This window comes from Telopea speciosissima, chromosome 7 (assembly GCF_018873765.1).
Source record: "Telopea speciosissima isolate NSW1024214 ecotype Mountain lineage chromosome 7, Tspe_v1, whole genome shotgun sequence".
Lineage (NCBI taxonomy): Eukaryota > Viridiplantae > Streptophyta > Magnoliopsida > Proteales > Proteaceae > Telopea > Telopea speciosissima.
Window position 1 is genome coordinate 4,969,956 of NC_057922.1, and position 27,912 is coordinate 4,997,867.

Consider the following 27,912-nt stretch of genomic DNA (forward strand, 5'->3'; position numbering starts at 1 on the left):
TATCCTTGCACAAAAATTATGAGAAGACAATGTTAAGATACAGAATAATAAGACCAGTTATTCATACATTTAAATAGTTGAGTTGCCTTCAGAATCTTTAAAAACCATTCCTTTTATTGGGGAGGGAGGGATCCGCAACCAAATCTTGCTAAAATGAAAATACATGAAAGTAAATAGAGAATGCATGAAACTCCACAAGCATCAGAAGAGCTCAAAACAGCAAGGCCCAAGAAGATCAGAGCTAAATGAAGTGAAGAAAACATTCTAGCCTCCTATTGCAAACAGAAATCCACCAAAACAGCATATGAAAAAGAAAACATAGAATGGAAGGAAAAACCATAGAGCAGGAAAGAAATCCTCCACACTCCAAGAGGATGGCCACAGTAAACAAGTCTACCTTGGGAAAAAAAAATTACTTTCTCAGAAATCCTTACTAATAATCACTTTGAATCTTCTAAGTTATCCTTACTCCATGTTCCATAATCTAAACAAGTGACTCCCTTATGTTTACTGTTTCTCTTGGTAGCTTTGGCTCAAAATGATGAGTTAAATGCATGATGCCATATATCACAACATCTTTTAGGGAACGTTCCCTAGACAAGCCTTGTAGCCAACAATCCAAAAAAAAAATGCAGTTTACACTAAAGCTAACTCACAAAAGAGAGGACTAGCAACCACAAATAATTCATTAGCTGAGGACCTAAAATGAAGGATACATACAGGAACCGCAGCTTTGTCAGCTTCCCCAAGGTGTCTGGAATGGAACCAGAGAAGCCGTTCAAATAAAGATCCAAGCTCACCAAATTTGTAAGATTTCCAAGGTCCACCGGAATAATTCCAGTGATGTTATTACTATAAAGCTCCCTGTCACAAACAAACTTCAATGACATAAGCATCTTAGAGATTTGGACTATTTCTATAGTACATAATTTCTAAGTGGAAAAAAATTAGACAATAATCTCCATGTTTCCAAGCAAATAACAGATTGTTAATAAAACATTCACAAATACACATTCGGATAAATATTGTGGAGGAACTGAGGGAACAGTCATATGAATAATGCAAAGCTAATATTGTAATGAAAGCGCATAGCTTGAACCCCTGAACCAATTAACAGTCCTGTTTCACATAAGTTAATAACAGGTAAGGGGCTATCTGCAGACTACCAATTCTAAAATGTAGACTTACAAAAGCAGTTGTGGCCTCAAAAGCATAGAGCAAATGAAAGCTTTACTAATCACCCGTGGCCAAAACTCTTCATCTTGGCACTTCTAGTATTTCACAATCATTCATTCATTTTAATTGTAGAAATCGGACTGGCATCAACTGCAAGAACTGGACCAGCAGGGTAGTCTCTGTAAATAATGAGGAGAAAAGAGAGGAAGAGACGAGAAAGGAGATGGTTGTAACCTTGGGAGTCGCAACCTTATGTTGAGACTCGCACTTCATTCAATATATAATAAGACATAACCCTATTAAGGGCATAAAAGGAAATACATCATAAATAATAAAATTACAGTTCATGGATTAATGTTCACGTGAACAGTACCCGTAAACACTGTTCACGTGAACAGTGTTGTGACCCCTTAATCAATAACTTCTAACACTCCCCCTCAAGCTGAAGCATAGATGTAAATCATGCCCAGCTTGTTACAAATATAATCAATTCTACCATTCCCAAAAGATTTAGTAAAAACATATGCAAGTTGTTCTCCTGTGCGAACATGACTTGTAGAGATAACTCCTTGCCGTAGCTTTTCCCGAACAATGCGGCAATCGACCTCAATATGTACCGTTCTCTCACGGAAAACTGGATTTGATGCAATATGAATAGCAGCTTGGTTATCACACCACAGCTGCATAGGAGATCCACTTTCAACCCAAGCTCAATCAACAACGGCTTCACCCACATCAACTCACATGTGATATGTGCCATGGCTCGATATTCAGACTCTCGCTAGACCTAGCCACAACAATCTGCTTCTTACTCTTCCAAGACACAAAGATTTCCTCCAACAAAAGTACAATACCCAGTAATTGATCGCCTATCAACAGGAGATCCAGCCCAGCCATCATCACAGAAGCCTTCAATACGTCCATGTCCATGATCAGAGTATAAGAGACCATGACCTAGAGCTTTCTTGAGATATCTCAGAATACAAACAATAGCATCTCAATGGGACGTATGAGGAGTGGACGGAAACTGACTCACAACACTGACAAGAAAGGCAATATCCGGTCGAGTCACAATCAAATAATTCATTTTTCCAACCAACCTCCTATACTTCTCAGAATCATCTAAAATATCACCACTTTCAGCTGTAAGTTTTACATTGGGATCCATGGGAGTATCCAAAGGCTTGGTCCCCAACATCCCAGTCCCTGTAAGCAAATCCAGAACATAGTTTCTCTAAGAAAGTGAAATACCTTTCCTTGACTGAGCAACTTCAATACCAAAAAAGCATTTTAACCTTCCCAAACCCTTAGTTTGAAACTTCTGCTCAAGTGCACCTTCAAACCTTGAATACCCTCAACATCATCTCCAGTAATAATAATATCATCAACATAAACAATAAGGAATATCCTTCCTACACCAGTTCGCCTATAGAAAACCGAGTGATCACTATCACATCGCGACAATCCAAATTCAAGAAATACATCAGTAAACCTGCCAAACCATGCCCAGGGACACTGTTTCAAACCGTACAAGGACTTCCTGAGCTTGCACACCATCCCAGACTCCCCCGGGTGTGGGTATGGGTGGGTTTACAATTTGGATGATTGGGTCAGGTTTTGCCTCCCCCTCCACAAATTTGAACAAATATCCAAGATTTTAAACTTTAAATCAGGCACTGGAGCAGCCTCCATGGATTCTGATCCAATTCCAACTCGAATCAATAGGAACTCAATCAGATTCAGTCAAAATCAGCTAGAGTAACATTTTCAGAATATGGTGAAATCAGGGTCAGGGTTGGCCAATTCAGCCGTTGCCATAGTAAATTTTTAAAACCATGTGAATATTACCTCAGCAGGTGCTAGCACTGGATCTGGATCACCTACACACGCTAAAATATAATGTTGCCAAGCATCTATTTTCACCGGAAACCACCCAGTTGCGGTTAGCTTAAGAATTAGATCATTTTTCTTTCCATGCCATCTGCAGATATAAGCACTTTTTTTTTTTGAAATACTGATCTCACAGATTCTGTGACCTTATGAGCATCCGAAGCCCAATCAGCTGTCCAAAAAATAATTTCCATTTTTATCACCTCTATTATACAGGGTTCCCAATGCCCAAATCCCAAGTGACTTGTTTGGACAGGGCAGTGAGTGGCCTACTAACCTCTGATGTTGTTTCTGTGAGGTGCACAGCCCTTATTATTTTAGTAAACGCAAACATGTCTGTGTCAGTTATAAAGTAGTGGACGCAATACACAAATAAATAAGTGATTAGTAAATATACTATGATGGTATATAGAACTTAATAACGTTTCTTTTTATGAATACATGGAAGTGGGACTTAAATAGTACTAAGCTGCTGAAGGCACTAGGCCCATGAAGATGTACATAAACAACTTTACCTCATGCCATGGTGGTCTCAGGACCTCTAGCGGGCATTATGCATCATTGAAAAGAATGCATCAGCAAAAAAGTTGAAACATGAACAAATGGCATGCTGTTCTACACATTTAGTGTTGACATCATATATCTATGTGATACCAACCTTAGCATTGCATGATACAAGACAAGGGTTTTCAATACGTTGCTCAAGAGGCAATGAAGGAATTAAGGACATCAGATATCCATTAATAGCTAAGAAATGTCATGTTTGAGTACAAATGCATGTTCAGAGGTATAAGCTAGTTTTGGCAGTGTTTGGTATGCATTCAAAGAATGCATTCTAGGTCGATTTCACATTCTCGGACAAAATAAACAACTATTTTTATCATCTGAGAATGCGAAATCGACTTGGAATGCATTCAAAGAATGATACCAAACACTGCCTTCATTAACGCGTCTTGAAATAAGCATGATCAGCATTTTTATAAATATCAGGGGGGAAAATATAAAACCAGTACATAGCTCAGGGCATGGTTCTAAATCTTGGTCAAAACCAACAGCTTCGACCGAGATATCTCAATTTCTCAAAACCGAGACAAGATAGCAGTGGAGTTTAAAAAATCACTTTCGACCGAGATATCTCAGTTTTGGTCGAAATTGGTCGAAACTTACTTGAATCAAATGAGTCGGCCTATATAAGTCACCTAACTTGATCAAAACTTGTCATTTCTCGCAAGTTTCGACTCCTAACTCCTCTATTTCACTGGTTTCGACCCTAGGAGACATAGTTTGGCTAAAAAATTCTGGCTTTCTTCGCATTGCTTCGCCGTTTGGTGCATCTACAAGCTACAGCAAGTTGATTAATCCAATGTTTGAACCTTCAAGCTCAAAGGTAATTGTGTTCTCTACCCAAAAATCAATTTTTTTTGTACAACACATGAATTCATGGTAGAATTTGTTGAAATTTATAAAGGTTAGCAACAATGGCCCAATCTACGACTCTACGGCTCCAAATTATTCAGTGATACGCATATGTGGTACATTCAGAGGAACAGCTCTAAAGTATTCAGTGGTACGCAGCTCATGGATAGGACACACCAAGAAACTCCACATGGAATTGAGCGAGTGTTGAGCACCTTAATGCTTTATTTGGTTAACATGAATTATTTAGTGTTCTTGTACTTTAACTATATGTGAACTAAGTATTTATAATATGGCTACTGTACGCTGACTGTACACTGTACCCGATCCTTCAGCGTACACTAGTAAACTTGGGTAAAAAACCACAAGTACCATTTTGAGTGTTCTTTTTTTTTGTGAAAATTGTTTCTGCATTGTGTTTAGAATGTCAAAAATAGGTTGTATACAAATTATCAGATTTAAAAAAAAAATTCTAGGCCTCGAAACCAACAACTTGAGTTGGCTGGGAAAAAATCACAGGTTTTGACCAGTTTCTCAGTTTCTGTCTGGTTGAAACCTGGTAGAAACCCGAGTTTTAGAACCTTGGCTCCGGATACATAAAGTACATGCCACCACCAGGTGAAATGTTAACTTTGACTAATAAGTTTCTTTGATCCTATGGATATCTGTGAACACTGAACACACATGCAGAAACTAGCAGATTATAGAAGGAGTAAAAGAGGTATGAACAAGAAAATCCCTCAATTTCATTTGAGGCAAAAGAAGAGAAGTCTTTGGCAAGGCATGTAAGACAAGCAATAATCCTACAAACCAAAAATCAAATCCAACAAATTTTCCTGAACAGATGCACGACTTACAAGTACTGCAGATTTTTAAGTTGACCAAGTTGTGGGACAAGTTGACCAGACAATTCTGCATTCCCTAGATCACTGGGGAAAAAATACATTTTTGTAAGAATCATTACCATAGGGTAGTCAATTACAACTGAAAAACACTGCTGTCTGCCCAGAAGCACATAAGTTTAGATACTCAAAGGTGTACAACTTACACTCTGATAACGCTGTTATCATTGTTGCATGTAACATGAAACCATGTGCAAGGGTTGACAAGGGTTGGATCCCAACTCTGCAGGACATTATTAGGATCTTCTAAATTTGTTCGTAGGGCATGCAAAGCATCACCTGTTGACAATAAATGCAACAAAAATCAGTTTCCAAATGGAAACCAGTAGAAGAACCTCATAAATCTCCAGACGACAAAGCACAGACAGGAGAAAGGGAAAGGAAGCATCAGTATCTTCAATTGCCAAAAACAGTACCGACGTTACAAGAAAAACCCACCACTTGGACACAGAAACAATAGAATGTGGAATCACAAGAAGCAAATAGAATAATACTTGGACAGGTCTGGAAACTTACAAGCACAAGTTCGTCACTTAGAACAGCTTGTCAAGGAAATAGAAACACATCAAACAAATGATAGAACAGTCACGGTTTAACCGTAATATCCAAGTGGAAACCGCACTGAAACCCATCAGAGTCTCAATTCCATGCCTATACAACTCCAAACTTTAGTATTCAATTACCAATATCTCTGCCGCAACCACAACTCCCAAGAGTTTATTATAGTACCAGCAAAGCATTCAAGCCAAACTAGTTTTCTGTAGCCCCAAACTTGTGAATTGGCAATCATAAGCGGGAAAAAAAAAAAGAAAAAAAAAGGGCAGAATCAACACAACAGATCAGCAGCCAAATACCCAATTTTCAAGTTTATTTTTCACCCAGGTCATCAAACAAAAATTAACTTGGAGGGGAGTGGAAAAAGTGAGAAACAAAAGCTGCAACAACAAACACCGCCACTCCCGGGACAAAAAGTTCGTACAAACTTATCCTATTTGATCTAACAGCAATCAATATCATGTCAGCAATCATGAAATCAACACCCCGAAAATGCTGAAAAGAAAGATCTAAGTCTTACAGAACCTCCGTAAAAGGGATAATATAAGTGCATACCTTCCGTATTGGCACAGATCTTCGTCAACGGATGAAAAAACAAGAGCAACCACAGTAGAACCGAAGTTACAATCGCTCGCTCCATGACTCTCATCCCTCTCCAGCTCAAAACTCCTCAGTTACTCCATCAATCTCCTCAGATCCACACGAATTCGACTGAAACAGCATCAACAAAACCCTATAGTCGCAAACCCTAGCTCATAGTACTGATAAGGACTCGACAAAATCTCCACCATTTCCGTCGAATGAAACGTCAACCGAATCAAAATCAAAAGCAGAACCCATCAGAGAACAAAGCTGATTCCAAATAGAAGATTTGCAGTAGATTCTCCACCATTTTTTTAAAAACTTTATCTCTCTTCTATTTTTTTCTGAATTTTTTTCTTTTTCTCTAATGAAAATTGCCTCTATTTTTCTACCAGCGTTCTCTCTCTATACTTTGAAAAATGGTTTCGATAATATTTTGGTTGTCTTTCTGATGATCTTTTAAGTGAGGCGAGGCTGGCGACTGGCGTGCAGTCTTTCAGCTGCCCAAGTGGTGCTGCCCGTTCGTTGCCCGAGCCTAGTCAATATACTCTCAAGTCCCAACCTCCCTCCGTTTGGTCAAAGGCACACTCTTGGCCCACCACTGCCACCTCGGATACGGTCAAAACCTTATTTAATATTCCGAATTTTATTTAGTGTTATGTTATCTTGCCGTGGAAATTCACTCCATCTCCATACTATCCAATAACAAATCCGAAACGGTCCGCTCACTTGTTCCGTTTTGTCTAATTCGAAGAATAACCGTTAGCAACAGATACACCACGTGGATGCATTCACGTGGCATATCTTGACCGTCCATTTCTATTATTGGAAATTTCCATTTTTATATCCTCGCATCTATGGGTCACAATCTTTCGGTCTCGGTTGCATTTAATCGGTCCCCACTTCACACCCGTTGAATGCCTCATAGATTAGGCATGGACATATTTGTATTCCATCACTACTCAGTTATGTGTCCGTAATCGAGCTCAAGTTAATTAGGATATAATTTATCTTAAGGTTATAAATAAGCTATAAACCGTGGGTTTTGATCGGTCTTGATTTGTTGATAGCGTCAATCAATCTTGCTCTGACACCCATCAAGCTAGGGATGTCAGTTGATTAGTTTCGGTCCGACCTAATCGATTTGCACCATTTTTGCTTGTTTAGATAATCAGGCCTCATAACCTAGGGCATGCATATAATTCAATTCGGTCAATTGGTTATCCATGTAGTGGCCCAAGGAATCGGTCTAATCAGATTCTAATTGCTTCTTAAAAGGATTATAACTGGGCTAGATTAGCTTAAACAATCTAATAAGCCTATAAAAGGTCAATTGATCCCTATCAAGTGATCAACGAGGTACTACCTTGCATCTAGATCACCCAATTACTAATCAGTCGAGGCTTAAGCTCAACACATTTAGTAATCGATTAGACCGATCTCAAGCTTCAACTTGTCGATTTAGGTTAAGCCTATCAGTACTGGCCACCTTTTTGACACCCCTAAATCTTACTAGTTACTACAATCAAGCATCATGAACGCCTAGATAATAATTGATTTAACCCAAACACCATATTGTGTACCAACCGATGGATCCAACTTTGGAGTTCTAATGGATCAGTTCGGTCGGACCGGCCCGACCGCTACTCGTATCATTGCACGGCCTTCTTCATTATGGAGTAATGGGCATGCAATAATTCTCTCATAGTACACTGCTATACTTTTTAGCCAATGCCTCATAAATCGTATGTGTTCAATTTCATGGGTCCCATTCAAAATAATGTGGAGATTGAGAGTCTATTTAATCATGTTGCCATGTGTCAAATTAGAGGAAACCACGTGGAGTAGTCCGATAGGTGGGAGCCAACGATTTGGTTTGATCCTTTTCTATTGTTATGAATGATCACAAATTCACACGCGAGTCAAAAATCTACAACTTTGACCCAATGACCCAAATTTTTTTTAAGAAAAATTACATGATTAGTTACTTTTGGGTTCTCATTTACAAAATTGTCCACTCTATGTTTAAGTTAACAAAAATAGACAAAAACAAATTAAGGTTTATAAAACTAGACAAAATAGTGCCTCTCCCTCCCAAAATTATTTTTTTAGATATTTTTACCCCTGTCATTGTCTTCTCGCCCAGGCATCCTTAGTTTCCTGCAACCCACCCCTGTCCCTGCCCCTCCCTTCCTTTCCCTTCCCTTCCCTTCCCTTCCCTTCCCTTTGATTACCCAAGATGCCTGGGCGATAAGGCAATGGCAGGGGTAAAAATGTTTAAAAAAGTAAGTGAGGGAAGGAGAGACTATTTTGTTCAGTTTTATAAACTTTAATTTATTTTTATCTATTTTTGTTTAGTCAAACATACAGTGGGCAATTTTGTAAATGAAAACCCAAAAATAGCTAATCATGTAATTTTCCTTTTTTTTTTTTTTTTTCTGTTGGTAAAACCCAATGACCCAACTGACCCTTTAAAAACTTGCGAGTTTGAAATGAATCAATTTGGGATGGAGGTTCTCTCTCTATATCTCTCAATCAATGATGAGGCCATGTATCACGACACTTTGAGGTAAATTCGATTCTGACACCACAGGTCCCACCAAAGAAAGATACCAAGTTTTGAATATTGACCTGGTCCAATGATCACAATCAACGGTTGTGATCGTGATGTGAGATGGTAATTATTTTGTATGAAACCAGACATTAGTGTATGGGTATCAATTTCCAGTATGAACCAGTCAAACCACTGTGAGTGGTCGGAAAAAATGAAGTGAACCAAACCTGTATCGATTTGGATTGAACTTGGGCTTTTATGAAATGTTAGAAACCAAACTAGATTGACTGAAATTAGAAGCCGAACCGAATCCAAAAATAACTGATTAAATTAAATAAAATTCATTAAAATAATCATTTTTTTATAATTATATAAATGAAAATTAAAACGAACGGATAATAGATCAATAAGAACCTGTTAAACCAACCCAATTAAAGGCCGAACCAAAATCGAGCTTTAATTTAATGGTTTGGTTTAGTCTCTGACACCCTTAGGCATTAGTGGCTTTGGTGAAATGAAACGGCACTCCCTTTTATTATCAGAAGTATAAACTGTCACGATATTTGACCATAACGGAAGCAGATTAACAGAGGAAAGCGGGCCCATCGTTAAGTCTAACGGTGTCCCTTGGTGACTATATATGATTTTGTCGTAATGGGTAATATAGTTTCTTCCATGGAATGATGAAGCTGATGGTGGTTGATTGGGGCCATGGGCCTTTACTCTTTGCATGAATCCTCGAACGGTTCAACGACCCTAATTTGGGGAAGATCCAGGGGGTATACGGACTATTGTAGGTTGCTTTAAAGGGTCTTGTTACGAACCGGTAGTAGCCGGTGAATCAACCGGGTAATCCAGTGACAATTCAGAACCACCGAAACGGGGTGGGGTCGCTATCTCTGGACATTCTGTGGTGCGTGGGACCCACGTGTAAAGCGCACATCCTTTTCTACATGGAGAAGATGCCTTCAGCGTGTGCCAGTTGCGATATGGCCACGTGTCCTCTCATTTGGCCTGGCGTTCCATAAGTATTTTTGTGCTATTCCATGGTTTGAAGTATCGGATTAGATCAGCCGATTTTGGCCGGATAGGATCGGTATTGACTGAGACCGATCCAATCCAGCTGTATGGACAGGGATAAAAATATAAAAAAATTATTATTTCTTTTATAAGAAAACAGGAACAAAAGTGTCATAGTTGCCTGAGTTTGGGCGATCTCAATCCATATCAACTGATCCAATCCCAATCCAATTCAATCGATACCAAAATCACAAACCATGTGAGATACTGCCATTAAGGACTCGTTCGTTATTAGCATTTTGGCGATTGAGAATTTAATTCATGTTTTCGAGTGACTTATCTTTATAGTCAATATAACGGGATTGCCTTTCAGTTTTTTTTTTGGGTCTACCTATTTATCTTGCTCCATGGGATTTCGACCACAAGTACTAGCAAGTGGGAAATCTCTAGGCTCACAAAGGATTTTGTAGAAAATGAAGTGAAATGATAAGGGAAGGGATCCATGGAAGAAAGGTTCAGTATATTCTTTTGTCTTTGAGGGATTCAGGCTTTATTTTACATATGTCGGCTAGGCCAGGTTGGACCAAGTTGTTGTGTTATGTGTGTTTTCTTTTTTTTGTGCCGACTAGACTCATATATGAGGGTCATTCAAAATGCATTATCTCTCTCTCTCTCTCTCATAAATTATTTTTTCTATCTCTATGTATCTAAGAAATACACAAGCGATCTTCCTCTTTTTTAAAGATTTTGTGTTACCAACTAATTTTTGTAAAATTTGAATTGCTCTATACAAAACTCTGAAGTACTAACCCCAAGGGTTCAGCTCGGTTGGCAAAAATCCAACTCCTCAAATAAGAGGTCATGAGTTCAAACCACCTTGGGGCCAAATCCTGGTAATATAATATATAAGCTCCTGATTAAAAAAATAAAAAAATATATAAAAAAAACAAAAAAAAAAACCCCATTGAGAGTATCTACGATCTTAAGGATAATGTTAAGTGATATGATTCAACTCACATAAGTAAATATATATTACTTCATGTATGCTTTTGTAATAACTAGCTGGCAAATTGTACAAAAATCTATTATTACAAACAAAACTATGACTAAAAGTCAACTACAAAAGGTTAGACAAACTTGAACATCAATATGCTTCCAAGTTACATCAAAACTATTCACTAAAGTGGACTTGGCAATGGAATATAATATCATTTACCAATAGAAATGCAATGCTTCTTCCATGATTATTTAATAAGGTACTTTGATTTTACCTATGTGTATGATAGCCCACAATTATACTCTTATTTATTAAAATAGTCTGGCTAATATAGTTCCCCTCATAGCTTGAAGGAATTGGTGGAGGGGAACTATATTACCTCCTCAACTATTTCAGAATTTTTATTTCATTGGAATAAGGTGCAAAAATCAAATCAAACAATTTTTGAAATAGAAATCACCTCATGAAATTGAAATAGAAATCATACCAAATCAAGCCTCAGTATTTTTTGGTTCTTGACTCAAGTTTAGACGCATTATAATAATTGTCATATAAGCCTCAGAGTATTCTGGGTGTGAACATTAGGAATCTAAGGCATCTCATGTTGGTTTGGACTTTATGGTTGAACTTCCTCACCCTAGAGATATCTATATATACATCTCAAGGTTAAACTTGACATGCTGGGTTGAACACTGTTATTGCGTGTGAGGTCCATCAAAGTTTAAGTGGCGTTATTGAATTATCATTTACAAATATTTCAATGATTTTATATTCAAATCACCGAAAAGGTAATGTCGTATTCTCAAGACTTATGATGAAATAATTGATATATACGAAATATCTTAAAGATTTTATATTTCATTAGTCTATATAAATGTGTTTCCAGGTGTCATTGTAAGGCATAAAATCTCTCCTTCTAAAAGCTTAGACAAATATGCTCAATGATATAATACTAGTAATTAAAACTCTACTAAGGAGTAGAGACCCATCAAAGTTTCACTAGTGAACCACTTACCAGTTCAATCTGTTTATTGACTCCAACACAAATGAAGAGAAAGAGGAGAATAGATATAGCATCACCAAGTTTTCTTTTAGAAAAGATGGTTTTTGAATTCAGGATATTCAAGACATGAGGAAGGACCAGACATATATGAATTAATTGTTATTGATGAAATCTGATCTCAGTTTTAATCCAAAAAAATTTGTTGATTCTTTGGTGGGGTTGTTTTGCCTTCAAAGCGCTCGTAGAGATCTTTGATTTGATATATTTTTCACCTTATGTTGGTTTGTACCTCGGACCATACCAGGTGGGCTTCTGGGGGCAATTTTATACTTTCTTGGGTTAGGGTTTTCTCTATATTGTAACGCGGGAAAACAGTATACATAGTGGTTCTCTCTTTGAGAGATGGTGAGAGGGTTTGTAATTTGTTCATTGAAATAGTGGATCTGGAATATCGTTCGACTGTAGATGTAGCTTCTTGGGGGTGAACCACATAAATCGTTGTCTTTTGTGTGTGCTTTCACTTTCTCTTTGTTTTCTTTTGCAAATCGCCATTCTGCCCCTAACATTGATAGCAAACATTATAGGAACATACAAGTCTTCCCTCACTAAGGGGAAAGAGAGAGTGTTTTATTTTCATGGAAAAATTCATAAGATGATTCCAGGCAATCCCCAGAGTCTACACCATCTTTCGAGTGGAAATTCAAACAAAACCACAAGCAACTCTGTGGACTTTTCTATCTGTTATTGTCTTGGTTTCTGAATCTTCTATCTATTATTTTTTGAAAACCCAATTCAAAGTACTCATATTCATGTGTTTGAAAAGTCAAGCAAATAATAAAACAAAACAACAACTACACAATAGTACAGAAAAGCTGGTTATTAGGTATCTCATTTTCTCATGTCTTATTTTAGTGTCTTATTTTTAATAATCTCTGGTTGACTCCGTAGTGACACACTGATTTATATCTGTGGGGCCTTCCCCTTTTATTTTCTACGTTGCTTCTTTTCCTGGAAACTTCTTTCTTTCTTTTTTTGTACAATTATCTGCTTGGGAGATTCCTTCGAACTGGTTTGATTCAAGAATTGACCACGGTTTCAATTCTTGATACGATAAGGGTTGATATGATCTGATGATACGTATTGAAATTAGTCATACAAAGACATAGAGCTGATACACAAAAATATTTATGCATAAAATTAGATCGAATCAATTTGATATGTATCAATATGGATCAAAACACTTCAATATATAGTCTGCAAAAACTCGAATATTTCAGTTTTAAAAGAAAAATTTTCTCTCTACATACTATGAATTTTTTTTGTCAAAACTTAAATGGAACTCATCTAGACCCAATTGCCTAAGATGAGTGATTAAACAAGCAAAATTTTGTACTTTTTAACGAGGATTTGAATCAATATAGATGCCACGACGATGGAGATAAACTGACATCGTGCGGTTGAATTATCATTAGTTATTACTTATTTATTTTATACAATAGTTTTGACTGTAACATAATCATATCCATATGTAATAGGAGGATTTTCTTGCAGGACATCGATAAGGATGTGAAAGGAAGTAGACTTTTATTTTTTGGGAGGGGGGTGTTGAAATTTGGCGGCTTAATTACATGCTCTAGGCTCTGTTGCATGGGTGAATATGCTTATTTTCCTGTGTATTTAGTGCATGAATTGAGTCATTTTAGGAGTACATAATAAAATTTACCAAAAAAGGAGTATATAATAAAAATATTTCTAGAAAAATTCAATACACATTCTCTGGTTAATAAAGTGCTTCCATGTATTAATTCCTATTTAAACATTCTTAGAAATCCCAATAATAATACTAATAAAATCTTATTAATTATATAATTAAAAATATTAGTTATAAATCATGGAACCAACTTTTGCCTCTTTTGATATATATGATCAATTGGCAAAAAGTCTAATGTAAGACTTACCTTTTCTATAACATTGATCATTTATGTCATAACCATATTTAAGCTAACAAAAGTTAATAATGTCATACATGTCCAGAAGATTAGGACCTGGAGGAGAATCATATGGATATACTGCTACTTTCTAATTGGCCAGTTTGATTGCCACTATAATGCTTCTCAGTTTTGCTTCTAGAGCTGAGGAAGAAACTCCCACTACAATCCATTTTTGTTGCTAAGATTTACCTGGGCACAGTAAAATAACAGACTAGCTGGATTGGGAAATGCATGAAGGGCATATGTATTTCTGAACTGAGCAACAAGATCTTGGGGGTTTAAGATTGGCAGATCAGAGAATGTAGAGAAGGGAGATGATGACACTAGAGGATCAACAATATCTAGTGTGGTTTCTTTGCCCCAAGTGTGATATAAATTCTGAATTCTATATGGGTTCCATTCTCCTTTTTCATAACCAAAGGGTTTCTAGTATTTCAGATTGCATAAGCCAACAAAGTTCCTTAGCACAAGATCCATGTTTCTCCCTCTTTAGAGAGGGAAGAAGACTGCTAGACCTTTTTGATGAGGTATTTCACTGATACAAACCATAGTTAGTTAAATCGGGTTTTAAATGCTATTTTTTGCAGTCCCTTCTCCCCCTCCCTCCCTTTCTGACCGTTTTCGAATTGGTCTCAGTGATATGGAAAAAAAAGCCAAAAAATACAAGAAGAGTACAAAGCGCGTTTAAAACACGTTTGCCCTTTTTCGAATGAAAAAAAGGAAAAAAAAAAAGACCTTTTTAAAAACTTAAATTCTGATTTATAAAAAGAGTTCTTTAATATTACATAAGCTTATCACCCATACACTAAATATTAATATTTAATAAATAAAACATGAGTTGGTCTCACAATTTATGTGCATATTGTCATTTGGCCTAGTGTTTTTCAAATCTAAACGTCTAAAACCCATATTTTTTTTTTGTGGTCGTTCTCAGAATATTTAACCATATCTATGACTGTCCAGTTAGAATTTTGATCCGTTTTAAATATGCCATACCAAACCAAGTTTTTTTGTCATTCCCATTTTAACTAACTATGATGCAAACTAGAGGTATTCCAGGTCTAACTTCTATTTGTAAAGCAGTCCAAATTCCTTTGACCAAGTTACGGGACAAAGTGTATCCTAGACCTGGCTTTACCTGGAAATGTGTCCATGAATCATTATGAATTATGGACACATTTCCAGGTAAAGATTCTGAATGGTTAAGTTCTCAAAGCTAGATCCTAGATCCAAGGAAATTCAAAACCGCAGGCGGGACCCCACCCCACTCAGATTACTGTAGCACTCCCCTTAAAATGTCCTAAATACCCCTCCCCTTAATTATGATTTCCCATAACACCCCCTACAATGCCCAAAACTGCACAGGAGCATCAGAGGGAACCCTCCCCTTTTTTTTTCTTTTTCTAAGCCATGACAAGGTCATCTAGGACCAGATAATTCAACAGCATGAAGGTTGTAACTAGAGTCGACAATCCATAAGGAATTCCAGTGTGGGGCAAGCTCAACCTCCTGGCGGACCTCCTTCACCTTCCACTCTTCCCACCTCTCTGCCAACCCATTACCTCCAAGCATTTTCACAACCTCTGACATCTTAGCCCGGTCCATTGGAGAGCCTAATGTACAAAGCAAAGCAACCTGGATTAGCTGATCTACTTCTGCTTCAGCATAATTGTTTTGCAGATCAGGATCGACCAGCACGTCCAACTTCTTCTCTTTGAGAAGTCCTTTTACCTGATAAAGTTGTAAAGATCGTCAGATGGTGAAAATCATACAGAAAATTCATCTACGTGTGGAGGTGTTGCGTGTGTGGACGAAAAAATTTGCCCACCAGGAGGTAAATGATTATTGAAGCAGGCACTATAGACTCAGCTTAGCATTAGGGAAGCAAGCAATCCGATTACCATTTGGTTTTTATCCGATTTTTTTCTTTTTCTCTTAATCATTTTATTCTCTAGTTTTTCCTCCTGTCCGGCATTAATGTGGAATACTAAAATAACCCCAGTCCACCAAAAGGATGAGGTTGGGGAATATCACACTGAACCAGGAAGTCCCTACATGTCAACTCGACAATACTAAAGTGAAAAAAATACATATATCATTTCGATTCAGCACCTTGTGAGATTGGTCATACATATGAGTACCAAAATGATGACAAGAAAAGGTTGAGCACTTCAGTAGATGAACCACCAAATGGTTATTGATGAGCAATGTCCTAGACATGAGCACATCAGTTAAGGGGAGTGTTAAGGAATAATTCTGTTGTACAGCTCATTGTCCACTTGTATCTTGCTGTTCTGTTTCAGTTAGTTAGGTTGGTTGTTACAGAGGTTATCTGTCGTCTTTATCCGTCAAGTGGTGAGTGGCCTTTTCCGTAATAGACTTGTATAAATGTTCTCCTTTCGTTAACAACAGAGACAATTGATTCTCTGAAGCTCTGTTCATTAGTTTCTACATGGAATCCAATGCCCATGGCTGGGCTATCCTCTTCATCTTCTTCGCTTCCCTCTTTCAATTTTCAACATTCATCTCAATTAAGCTTGAGCGACACAATTTCCTGCTATGGAAATCTCAGTTTCTTCCTCTGTTGAGAGGTCATGACCTCCTTGGCATTGTCGATGGATCATTGCGATGTCCAGACAAATTAAGTCCAGATTACAATACGGCTGAAGCAAGATCAGCTTCTTCTAAGATGGATACTCTCTTCACTCTCTGAGTCTGTTCTCACTCAGGTCGTAGGACTCAACACCTCTCAGGCGGTCTGGCAGGCACTTGATCGCCAGTTTTCTTCCCAATCGAAGGCTCGTTTAATGCAATTACGCCTCCAATTGCAGACTCTCAAGAAGAAAGAACTCTCTATGAAAATTAAAGTTCTCTCGGATAGTCTCACTAGTGCTGGTCCACCTATCTCCCCTGAAGATCTGATTCTGTATATTCTTGGAGGTCTCGGTCCTGAATATGAAAGCCTTGTCATGGCAATTTCAACCCGGGAAGAGCCCATTCAGGTTGATGATCTGTATGGGTATCTGTATAGCAAAGAACTTTGCCTCTCTGAAGCTAATCTACCGCAGATTGAAGGACTCCCTCCCTCTGCTGATCTCTCCACTCGCAACTCATCAAATCAGATTAGAACTGGTACTCGTCCCGCACAATTCTTTCGAGGTCGGGGCCGCGGTCGATTATCCAATTGAAGATCTTTCACACCTTCAAATTCAAGATTCGGTTCCTTTCAAGATTTCTCAGAAACACCACACTACAAGACAGGGTCTCGTCTATCCTTCAATCCAGGTTTGTAACACAACAAGATCATCTGCCAAATCTGTGGCAAACCCAATCATTCTGCAACTCTCCTCAAGCACCAATGGTTCTCCTCAAGGTCTCCATGTTCAACTCTCCAATCCTTATTATACCTGGTATCCTGATACCACAGCTAAACATCACATTACATCAGACTTAGAAAACCTTGACATTCATCACCCATGGTTCAGACCAACTACAGGTTGGGAATGGCGCCGGTCTACCAATCCTTAACACAGGTTCTACTCTTCTTTCCAGCCCTTCTTCCTTGCATCTCAATGATGTTCTTCATGTTCCTCATATAACTAAGAATCTCATTTCTCTCTCTCAGCTAACCAAGATTAACAATGATTTTTGTGAATTTCGTGCCAATTCTTTTTTTGTCAAGAACCCAATCACAAAGAAAATCATTCTACAAGGTCATCTGCATAATGGACTTTATCAAATCTCTCCCATCAATTCTGCTCATGTTGGGGAACGAGCAACTTTTCCACTATGGCACAACAGACTCGGTCATCCGACCTCCAGAACAGTCTCTGCTGTTCTCTCGGCATCGTCTTCCAGTTCACAAGCAATCAGGTGCTACCGGTATCTGCTCGTCTTGTCAATTTGGGAAATCTCACAAACTTCCATTTCAGCAATCCTCTCATTTGAGCACTCGCCTCTGGAACTTGTGTTCTCTGATATATGGGGTCCAGCCCCTGTTAGCTCAAATGATTGTAGATACTTTGTACATTTCCTTGATGACTTCACCAAGTTTACTTGGTTGTATTCCATATCAAAAAAATCTGATGTGCTCTCTGTTTTTCTTCACTTTCAAGCTCAAGTTGAAAATCTTCTTGAATGCAAAATCAAAGCTATTCAAATTGATGAAGGTCTTGAATATAAGAAATTAAATTTTGTTTTTCATACTCATGGCATACTTCATTGTGTCTCTTGTCCACATACTCACGAACAGAATAGTTCTGTAGAGAGGAAACACCGGCACATTGTAGAAAGGCTTGACTCTATTGGCCCAGGCTTCAATCCCTCTGCATTTTTGGTATGATGCATTCCTCACGGCTACGTTTCTCATTAATCGAATGCCAATCCCGCTTCTCCTTAACATCTCCCCTTTTGAAAAATTCTTTCATCAACCTCCGGATTACTCTAATCCTTCGCTAGGCTGCACATGTTATCCTTATCTTTGTCCATATAATCGACACAAACTCAATTTTCGCTCATGTGCTTGCATTTTCTTAGGCTATAGCACTTCCCATCGTGGGTATCTCTGCCTTGATCTCAGCACTGGTAGAGTCTATCTCACGACATGTAATTTTTTATGAACTCAAATATCCATTTCAAGGCAATTCTTCCTTTCCCCACTCTTCTTCTATTTCCCCATCTTTCACTCCTATTATCGTTCTCCCTCCTCCCATTCTACCTTCCCCATTCCATTCCGCACTCACCCATCATAGGTACTCCATCTCCACATTCATCTTCACCCACTTTCACTTCTTTACCTCACTCACCAGCAGATCCGTGCCCCTTCTCTGTTTTACCCCAATTCATCTTCGTCCCAACCGAATACCTCCACCTTACGGTCCTTACCACCACTTCTACCCCTCCCTACTACCCCCCCCCTTGCATCAACTCACACCCTATGATTACAAGACTTAAGAATGACATCAGGAAACCGAAAGCCCTTATTACCTCTCGTTACCCTTGGCCCAGTTCCCTGCTCACTACAGCAAGTCTCTCTGATCGAGAGCCTACCTGTTATAGTATGGCTGTAAAGGATGAAAATTGGAGAGCTGCTATGCATGCGGAGTACAATGCCTTGATTAAAAATGGCACAAGGATCTTGCGTTCTCCTCAACTTGATCAGAATCTTGTGGGCTGCAAATGGATTTTTCGAATTAAAAGACATGCTAAACGTTATAAAGCATGATTGGTTGCTAAGGATTCTCTCAACAAGAAGGGATCGGCTCAAATGAAACGTTTAGCCCAGTGGTAAAGTCTACCACCACACGTACTGTGTTATCTCTTTCTTTGATGAACAAGTGGGTGATTCAACAATTAGATGTCAACAACGCATTCCTCCATGGTCAGCTTTATGATACCATTTATATGACTCATCTGTCTGGATTTATCGATCCTATGCACTGCAACTATATTTGTCGTCTTAAAAAATCACTCTATGGATTGAAACAAGCTTCCCGTGCTTGGTTTTACCGATTGAGCTCTCATCTCATCGGGTTTTAAGGCCTCTAACTCAGATGCATCTCTCTTCATCAAACACTCTGCTGGTGAGACATTATTTCTTCTTACTTATGTTGACGATATAATAGTGACTGGTTCCAACTCCTCCTAGGTCACGGCTCTTATTACTAAGCTTGGTGATGAGTTTGCTCTTAAAGAGTTGGGCTCGTTGAATTACTTTCTCGGCATTGAGGTTCATATCTATATTTGTCTCAAACAAAATATATACATGACCTACTACAGCAGCAAGAAATGCTAGATGTCAAGCCCATAAGCTCTCCTTTGGCTACCAAGAATAACCTCTCTTGGACAAGTGGTTCCCCTCTACCCGATGGCACAAGGCACAACATATCAAAGTGTTGTTGGTGCCCTTCGGTACCTTACAGTTCCAAGACTTCATATTGCATTCTCTGCGAACAAACTATATCAGTTTATGCACTGCCCATCCACCGAACACTGGGTTGCCGTTAAACGTGTTCTTCGATATATAAAAAAGACAATAACTTATGGTCTTCTTCTTCGTCCCTTTACCACTCCCACATTAATGGCTTTTACGGATGCGGATTGGGCTGGAAACATTGATGATCGTCGTTCCACTTGCGGTTGTGGGATATTTCTTGGCCCCAATCTCATCTCTTAGTGTTCCAAGAAGCAGGCCAAAGTCACACGTTCCAGCACTGAGGCTGAGTACTGTGGCATTGCCAATGTCACTTCTGAACTTTTATGGATTCACTCTCTTCTAATTGAGCATTTGAGCTTCACCTATAATTTGGTGTGACAATCTAAGTGCCACATACCATACAGCCAATCCCGTTTTACATTCTTGCATCAAACACCATGCTATTGATTTTCACTTTGTTCGTGAACTTGTTAATTCAAAGCAATTGGACATTCGCTACATCTTTACTGTTGACCAGCTTGCGGATGTCTTCACCAAAGCGTTCTCCTCTACAAGGCCTAATCAACTTACTTCCAAACTCACCGTCACTCCTAGGACGATGACTTTGAAAGGAGGGGGGGGGGAGGGGGCTGTAAAGGAATAATTCTGTTGTACAGCTCTTAGTCCACTTGTATCTTTCTGTTATCTGTTTCAGTTAGTTAGGTTGGTTGTTACAGAGGTTATCCATCGTCTTCATCAGTCCAGTGGTGACTGGCCTTCTCTGTAATAGACTTGTATAAATGTTCTCCTTTCTTTAATGAAAGACAACAGAGAATTGATTCTCTGAACCTCTCTGTTCATTAGCTTCTACAGGGAGATCAGGATCTAAGATAAAGACAAAAAAGGGTTGAGCGCACAGCCAAATAGGCATGAGTACATCAGTTAAGGGGAGATCAGGCTAAGATAAAGACAAAAAAGGGTTGAACAGTTAATTAGATGAACAAACAAATGGTTATTAGTGAGCAATGCAACAATACTTCTTTTGCTGCAGCAAGAAATGATTCAAGCTGGATTTAGAGATGTAGGAGAGATAAAAAGAAAAGAAATCTTGAGATCTAGACAGCAAGGTATGGAGAGAACTCTTGATAGAATTTCAATAAATTACAATTACTCTACTGAAAACATCACAGCTCATTCTGGCCCCACAGGTGTTTGAACTTGATTAGAGTGACATTCCAACTCTACAAGTGTACAGCTCTTAGTCCACTTGTATCTTTCTGTTATCTGTTTCAGTTAGTTAGGTTGGTTGTTACAGAGGTTATCCGTCATCTTCATCAGTCAAGTGGTGAGTGGCCTTCTCTGTAATAGAGTTGTATAAATGTTCTCCTATCTTTAATGAAAGACAAGAGACAATTGATTCTCTGAACAACTGTTCATTAGCTTCTACAGGGAGATCAGGATCTAAGACAAAAAAGGGTTGAGCGCACAACCAAATAGACATGAGTACATCAGTCAAGGGGAGATCAGGCTAAGATAAGACAAAAAAAGGTTGAACGCTTAAGTAGATGAACAAACAAATGGTTATTTGTGGAATGCAACAATACTCCTTTTGATGCAGCAAGAAACGATTCAAGCTGGATTTAGAGATGTAGGAGATATAAAAAGAAAAGAAATCTTGAGGTCTAGACAGCAAGATATGGAGAGAGCTCTTGATAGAATTTCAATAAATTACAATTACTCTACCAAAAACATCACAGCTCATTCTGACCCCAGGTGTTTGAACTTGATTAGAGTGACATTCTAACTCTACAATCTTAGTCAAAGTCTTGATATAGCCCCCCCCCCCCTGGGAAAAAAAAAAAAAAACCCAACAGGTGCTGTTTTGGACTGTGGTGACCTAATGAACTTAATGAAAGGATAACAGAATTAAATCACTGTCAGTAAACACAAAGCTAGAACTATGTCAACCAGGACCAAGTCATATACCCCAATCCTAGCGTTAAAAAGGGCAAGCTCAGATCTATCATACATGTGCACTTAACTGAAACAGATAGGAGATATAAAAAGAAAAGAAATCTTGAGGTCTAGACAGCAAGGTATGGAGAGAGCTCTTGATAGAATTTCAATAAATTACAATTACTCTACTGAAAACATCACAGCTCATTCTGGCCCCAGGTGTTTGAACTTGATTAGAGTGACATTCTAACTCTACAATCTTAGTCAAAGTCTTGATATAGCCCCCCCCCCTCCCCCCTGGGAAAAAAAAAAACCCCCAACAGGTGCTGTTTTGGACTGTGGTGACCTAATGAACTTAATGAAAGGATAACAGAACTAAATCAGTGTCAGTAAACACAAAGCTAGAACTATCTCAACCAGGACCAAGTCATATACCCCAATCCTAGCGTTAAAAAGGGCAAGCTCAGATCTATCATACATGTGCACTTAACTGAAACAGATAGGAGAAGAAAAATGTGAAACCAATTAATAGACAGAAAGGATGTAATATGTACCCAATCGAGCAACATGACATCATCATCATTTGCAAGTCGAGCGAGATCAAATGCCCCCCGTCCGGTAATAAGCTCAAGAAGCATGATCCCATACCCAAAAACATCATTCTTCTCTGAAGATTTCCCAGTGGAAAGATATTCTGGGGCTATATGTCCAATTGTGCCACGTACAGCAGTAGTTACATGAGTATCTTTGTAGTCCATAAATTCAGCCAACCCAAAATCTCCGACAACAACCTCAAACTCTTCATCCAACAAAATATTTGCAGCTTTTACATCACGGTGAATGATCTTTGAGTCACAATGATCATGCAAATAAGAAATCCCTGTAGCCGATCCCAAAGCAATACGTTTTCGAGTAGGCCAATCAAGAGGTGGTTGTCCTGGTGGACGTTCTGCAAGAAGGCAATTTAACATCCCATATAAACTAGCCACACAATAGCATTAAGAGAATTGTATGAAAGAAAGCAATGGAGGTCAAAACATTGAAAAGCAGGCTACCATGTAATACCTCTCAAATATGACGCAACACTTCCATTAGCCATATAGGGATAAACAAGCAAACGTTCAGTTGGTGTCATGCAAAAACCTCGGAGCCGAAGCAAATTCCGATGCACAGCCTGGCTGATCATCTTTACCTCTGTCTGAAACTGCAGCTTTCCACCTGGTTTCGGCTCTTCTTTTAGTCGTTTTACCGCAACCAATGAACCATCTGCCAGGTGTCCTTTGTAAACCTTACCAAATCCCCCTATACGCAGAATATTTTTGTTGCTAAAACTATCTGTAGCAACTTCTAGTTCTCGCAGAGAAAATCTTTTCAGCTGGCCCAGATGAACTTCTGGATCCTCTTCAAGTGCAGATGAATGTAAACAAGGTTATAAAACACATATAACAAATGTTTAATATACTCAGTCTGGTTAAACCACCAACCAGGAACATTAAAGAGATGTTCTTGTGGTTTCCGTCGACGCCACAATGCAAACCCAATAGCCGATGAAGCAAACAATAAAGCAGCACCAGCAGCCACTCCACCAGCAATTTCTCTAGTGGCAGTATTTCCTCCTGCAAAAATTTAACAAATAAAGTATGGCAATTTAGTCCTGTGCAGATCTGAATTCACTAGCCCCCACCACCCAGACTCTAATCCCAACAGGAAGCAAATACAGATGGAATGATAAAGTCAATGGTGTCTAACTTCATGGATGCTGAACCTCATTAGAAAATAAATTATAGTTGAAAGGAAGGTTTACCAAATCTTTTTCAGTTGGATCAAATCCATTTGTACTCTGGGAACTGATTAAATACACCAATATACTAATAGAAGACAAGAAGATAAGGGACATGGGGGAAAATTGCAGGGCATATTTTTCCATAGCAAAGTCAAAAGCAACTCCATGTAATGAAAGTAGAAAGTCATTAGCTGGCAAGCAGTTTTTCTGTTCCAACAGCAAGGAACTACTATAGGTGCATTTGTGGATCAGAGTGAGGGGGTGGGGTAAAAAAAGATCACCTGGAGACAGGGCAGAGAGTACTTGGACAAATGGAGGGGGTGGAGAAAATGGAGGAGATCCTGGGCAAGGATGCCCAGTAATGGGGCTACACAAATTCAAGTTATTTGCAAAACTGCAAAAGTGGAATAAGCTGGAGTCAGCATAACATTTCTATTTAAGACTTAAAAAAGACAATTACATTTCAGGGAGCTTTATGAGCAATGGACCTAATGGGAGTGAACAGTGAAAAGGAGCCATTGTCTGGTACAATTCCTGATAGGCGGTTAGTAGACAGATCCCTGCAATTTGCATAACAAAATGTCAGCGAGAGACCCTGATGGGTCACAACTCACAGTCCACTAAACAAAAAGCAAGACTCACAACCCAACTATAGGATCAAATGTACGGTAGGGCAGCATGTGAACCTTTAACTAACAGCGGCAATGAGAGATTTTAATAGGGATGACAACTGGGTCAACAGTAGCAGTCGACACTAGTAATAAGGCCTCAGAATATAAACACAATCAAAGGGCCAGAAGTAATGTGTATGGCAGTTTACTGCCAGAATTAGAAACTAAAAAAAATCTGTGATCCTTAGGTCAGAGCACCATCAACCTATTAAACAGAAGGTAACGTTTACAAAAATAAACCCTATCACTCTCACAACTGATGAACAAAACTGAAGTTACAGCACAGCTCCCAAATTAGTAACTACGTAATAAGGATCAACCAATAGAAACAGCTGACAGCCACCTCAGATAGGGCTCATGCTACTGTCGAAGGTAGGGCCAGGGGTGCTTAGCAACACTCTAGAAATTCAGCCACATATGATGGCTGGATTGGGAATAATTGACGGTATATCAAAAATAGAAACTTAGGTACAGTTTAGCAACTTACAGACCTTCAACAGCTGCATGAAGAAGACTTGGGGCTGGTGCCCCCAAGGGCCAAGTCTTTCCCAAATCTATGGTAGGTGTTGGAACTAAAGATAATAATAATATATGGGCGTTCTTGAGCCTATTATTAATGGAGCTTCAACAGCACCATTCATTTTTGGGTGATACAGAGAGGAGATGCGATGAGTGATTTTGAACTGTTCACACATCAACACTAAGGGAGTTCGAGGGAAGCAGCCAGAACCCGATCTACAGGCTCCCTTCGCCTCTTGGAAGTGAGCAGCAAGCTGAAAAACAGAAATGGGCGGATTCACCCCGCGCACTCCTGCGAAGTTTCTGCCAGAGAACCCTTCAAACCCAAGTGCCACAGGGTTGCTTGAGGGGCCTTCTACCACTAGCTTCTTTGAGTAATCAATGGATCAGACTGTAGAGATTCAATCAGCAACAAAATAACACATACTGTTGTCTCGGTACTTCTCTGTTGACTCCTGGTTGCTGGTGAACAAAATAGAAACTAATATAAAGAAGGATAGAAGAGAAGGGGGGATATGACCAAGGCCTCTCACCTATGGCCTTCGTCAGTCTATCACTGACCTTGGTCTCTCACCATAGCTGAATCACACAGCAGCAAAGCACAAGCTAATTTTTTTTCAAATCTCATTCATGGGGACTGTAGTGCAGCCCCTTTTTTATTGATAAACTCGAAGCAAACCTCCCTTGCATGGGGGAGTAGATCCCTTAAAAAAAAAATAAAAAAAAATAAAAAAATAGAAACTAACCTAGATTACTTCCTAATTTCTGGTTACACAAAAATAGAAACAAAGATCAAAAGAAAATCTCATTGAAGAAGCCTCCCACGCAAGTCATTAAAAGGGTCTCTTACTGGGCCCAAACCAGGCCCATTAGTTGGGCCTAAAACTTCAATCATCAGGCCTTATAATGCAGACCACACTGGCCCATATGAAGGCCAAAAAGGGGCTGGCTCGATAGGAACAGGCCTGGCCACTGTGGCTGGATCTTCCTCGTTTTCAAGCCCCATCGTCCTGCATCATATCCTTGTAATCAAAACTATCATAAAGGAGAAGAAAAGAAAATAGGATGATCTATGCATGATGGGGAATGAGATGAACTTGATGCTTACACAACTTGCAGGGTTGTGATATTAGCCAAAGACATTGGAATTTCACCCATCAAGCTGTTGTTGTTAAGCCGGCTATCCTTACACAAGCATTATGAGAATACAATGTTAAGATCCAGAATAATAAGACCGATTATTCATAAATTTAAATAGTTGAGAGTTGAGACAACATAATCCAGAATAATAAGATCGATTATTCATAAATTTAAATAGTTGAGAGTCGAAACACCATAATTTAGAATGTTTAACAACAATTCCTTTCATTGGAGAGGTGAGGGATCAGGCGATCAGTAACCAAATCTTACCAATAAGAAAATAAAAGAACGTAAATAGAGCATGTGTAAAATTCCACAATCATACAAGCATCAGAAGGACTCAAAACAGCAATGCCCAAGAAGATCAGAGGTAAATGAAGTGAAGAAAACATTCCAGCCTCCTATTGCAAACAGAAATCCACCAAAAAAGCATAGGAAAAAGAAAATAGAATGGAAAGAAAAACCATAGAGCAGGAAAGAAATCATCCACACACTCCAAGAAGATGGCCACAGTAAACCAGTCTACCTAGAAACCAATATTTACTTTTTCAGAAATTCTTACTAACCAGTGTTGAGTCTTCTAAGTTATCCTTGATGGAGCTGTCATGAAGCATTACACATTCTAAATGAGAAAAAAGAAACTTCTAGGCTGGAAGGTCTGCCTCGAAGAGGCAGTACCATTCAATTTTGGTCCACATCCATCAAAGTGGTAACATAATCTAATACGCAAAGTGATGTAGAGCTCTGATGCAAAAGAAAAGAAGAAAAGGGATCCACGATTGAGACGCAAAGTTTATGAAAAGAGCTCAAGTAGGATTAGCACATCTGATTGATACTAGAAACAACTATTATATAGTCTAATGTGATCAGTAGGCTTTATGAATGAAAAATAGGTTAACTCAAACCAAATCAACTAAGCCTTATCCTTATTAAATGGGGTAGGCTAAACAATCCTGTTTCGCCATCCCAAAATTGTAACTTACTACATTCATCCAATCCTACTTGGGGTGCGTAAGCGCCAAGTATATTAACAACCTCTTTCACCAACACAAGCTTGATGGATATAATCCTATCACCAAATCTATTAACATCCACCACATCATTCTTTAAATCTTTATCTACTACTATGCCAGTATGCCCACTCCGCTTCTATTACTTTTATCCCCTGTATACCAAAGTTTAAAGACATCCAACACCTTAGCTTTTTTACCCTTCCATCTGAATACTATGAGATGTGAGAGAAAAATCTTACCCAGGTTTCAGACATAGGTTCACTACGTTCAAAAACTCAATCAATTTCACCTGCTAGTGGCACACTGGAGATAGTGCTTATAACAGTGGAGCTTGTTCGCTTACTTCCTTTGCTGTCTTCCTCTTTGTCTCAGTTCCTTCGGGGTTTGGGGCAGGAGGGTGTCTTACTAGTTGTACTCCAGTTTTTTCTATCGTAATTCAAAATGGTTTTCCTCTAATAATAGTATGTTATTGACTAAAGGAGAAAAAGAAGGAAATGATCCAATCCCATGCTTGGAATCAATAGAATAGCAACTCAAGGGACAAAAGAGAGGAAAAAAAGTATAATGGCCCACATTCTTATAGCAGCATTGAGCATACCCCTCAATCAGGAATGAATGCTTATGAACAAGTTCTAACTAGAAGGAAAAGGACACAGCTACCCATTCTAAATGAAGTGCAAACATACGGACCACTACTTAAATGACCACATTAACACTCTCAAAATCATAAACAAAAACCACAGCAACCCCCGCCCACTAAACAAACTCATTTGAAGGACAAAACTAAGTCACCTACCTGCAGATTCCACTCAGCCCAAATAAGACCCGAG

The 27,912-nt window shown here is 38.8% G+C and overlaps 1 protein-coding gene and 1 long non-coding RNA gene across 4 annotated transcripts in view; one reads left to right on the plus strand and one right to left on the minus strand.

The window, feature by feature from the left end:
• LOC122668922 (somatic embryogenesis receptor kinase 2-like) overlaps positions 1 to 27,912 on the minus strand; it is a 37,244-nt gene that overhangs the window by 4,479 nt on the left and 4,853 nt on the right. The window contains exons 5-11 of one of the 3 annotated variants that reach the window (XM_043865500.1): positions 26,038 to 26,109; positions 24,228 to 24,299; positions 24,021 to 24,133; positions 23,441 to 23,572; positions 23,022 to 23,357; positions 22,511 to 22,905; positions 15,506 to 15,817 (exon numbers count right to left, since the gene is read on the minus strand). In XM_043865500.1, coding sequence (XP_043721435.1) covers positions 15,506 to 15,817; positions 22,511 to 22,905; positions 23,022 to 23,357; positions 23,441 to 23,572; positions 24,021 to 24,133; positions 24,228 to 24,299; positions 26,038 to 26,109 — 1,432 coding nt within the window. Of the gene's footprint in view, positions 1 to 720; positions 865 to 5,339; positions 5,412 to 5,530; positions 5,664 to 6,494; positions 6,904 to 15,505; positions 15,818 to 22,510; positions 22,906 to 23,021; positions 23,358 to 23,440; positions 23,573 to 24,020; positions 24,134 to 24,227; positions 24,300 to 26,037; positions 26,110 to 27,912 lie in introns of those variants that run through there. The other 2 variants (XM_043865498.1, XM_043865499.1) reach the window with 2 other exon arrangements.
• On the plus strand, positions 22 to 26,603 carry LOC122668924. The gene is made up of 3 exons (XR_006333932.1): positions 22 to 250; positions 1,194 to 1,195; positions 26,430 to 26,603. It is a non-coding gene; the product is annotated as an uncharacterized LOC122668924 (long non-coding RNA).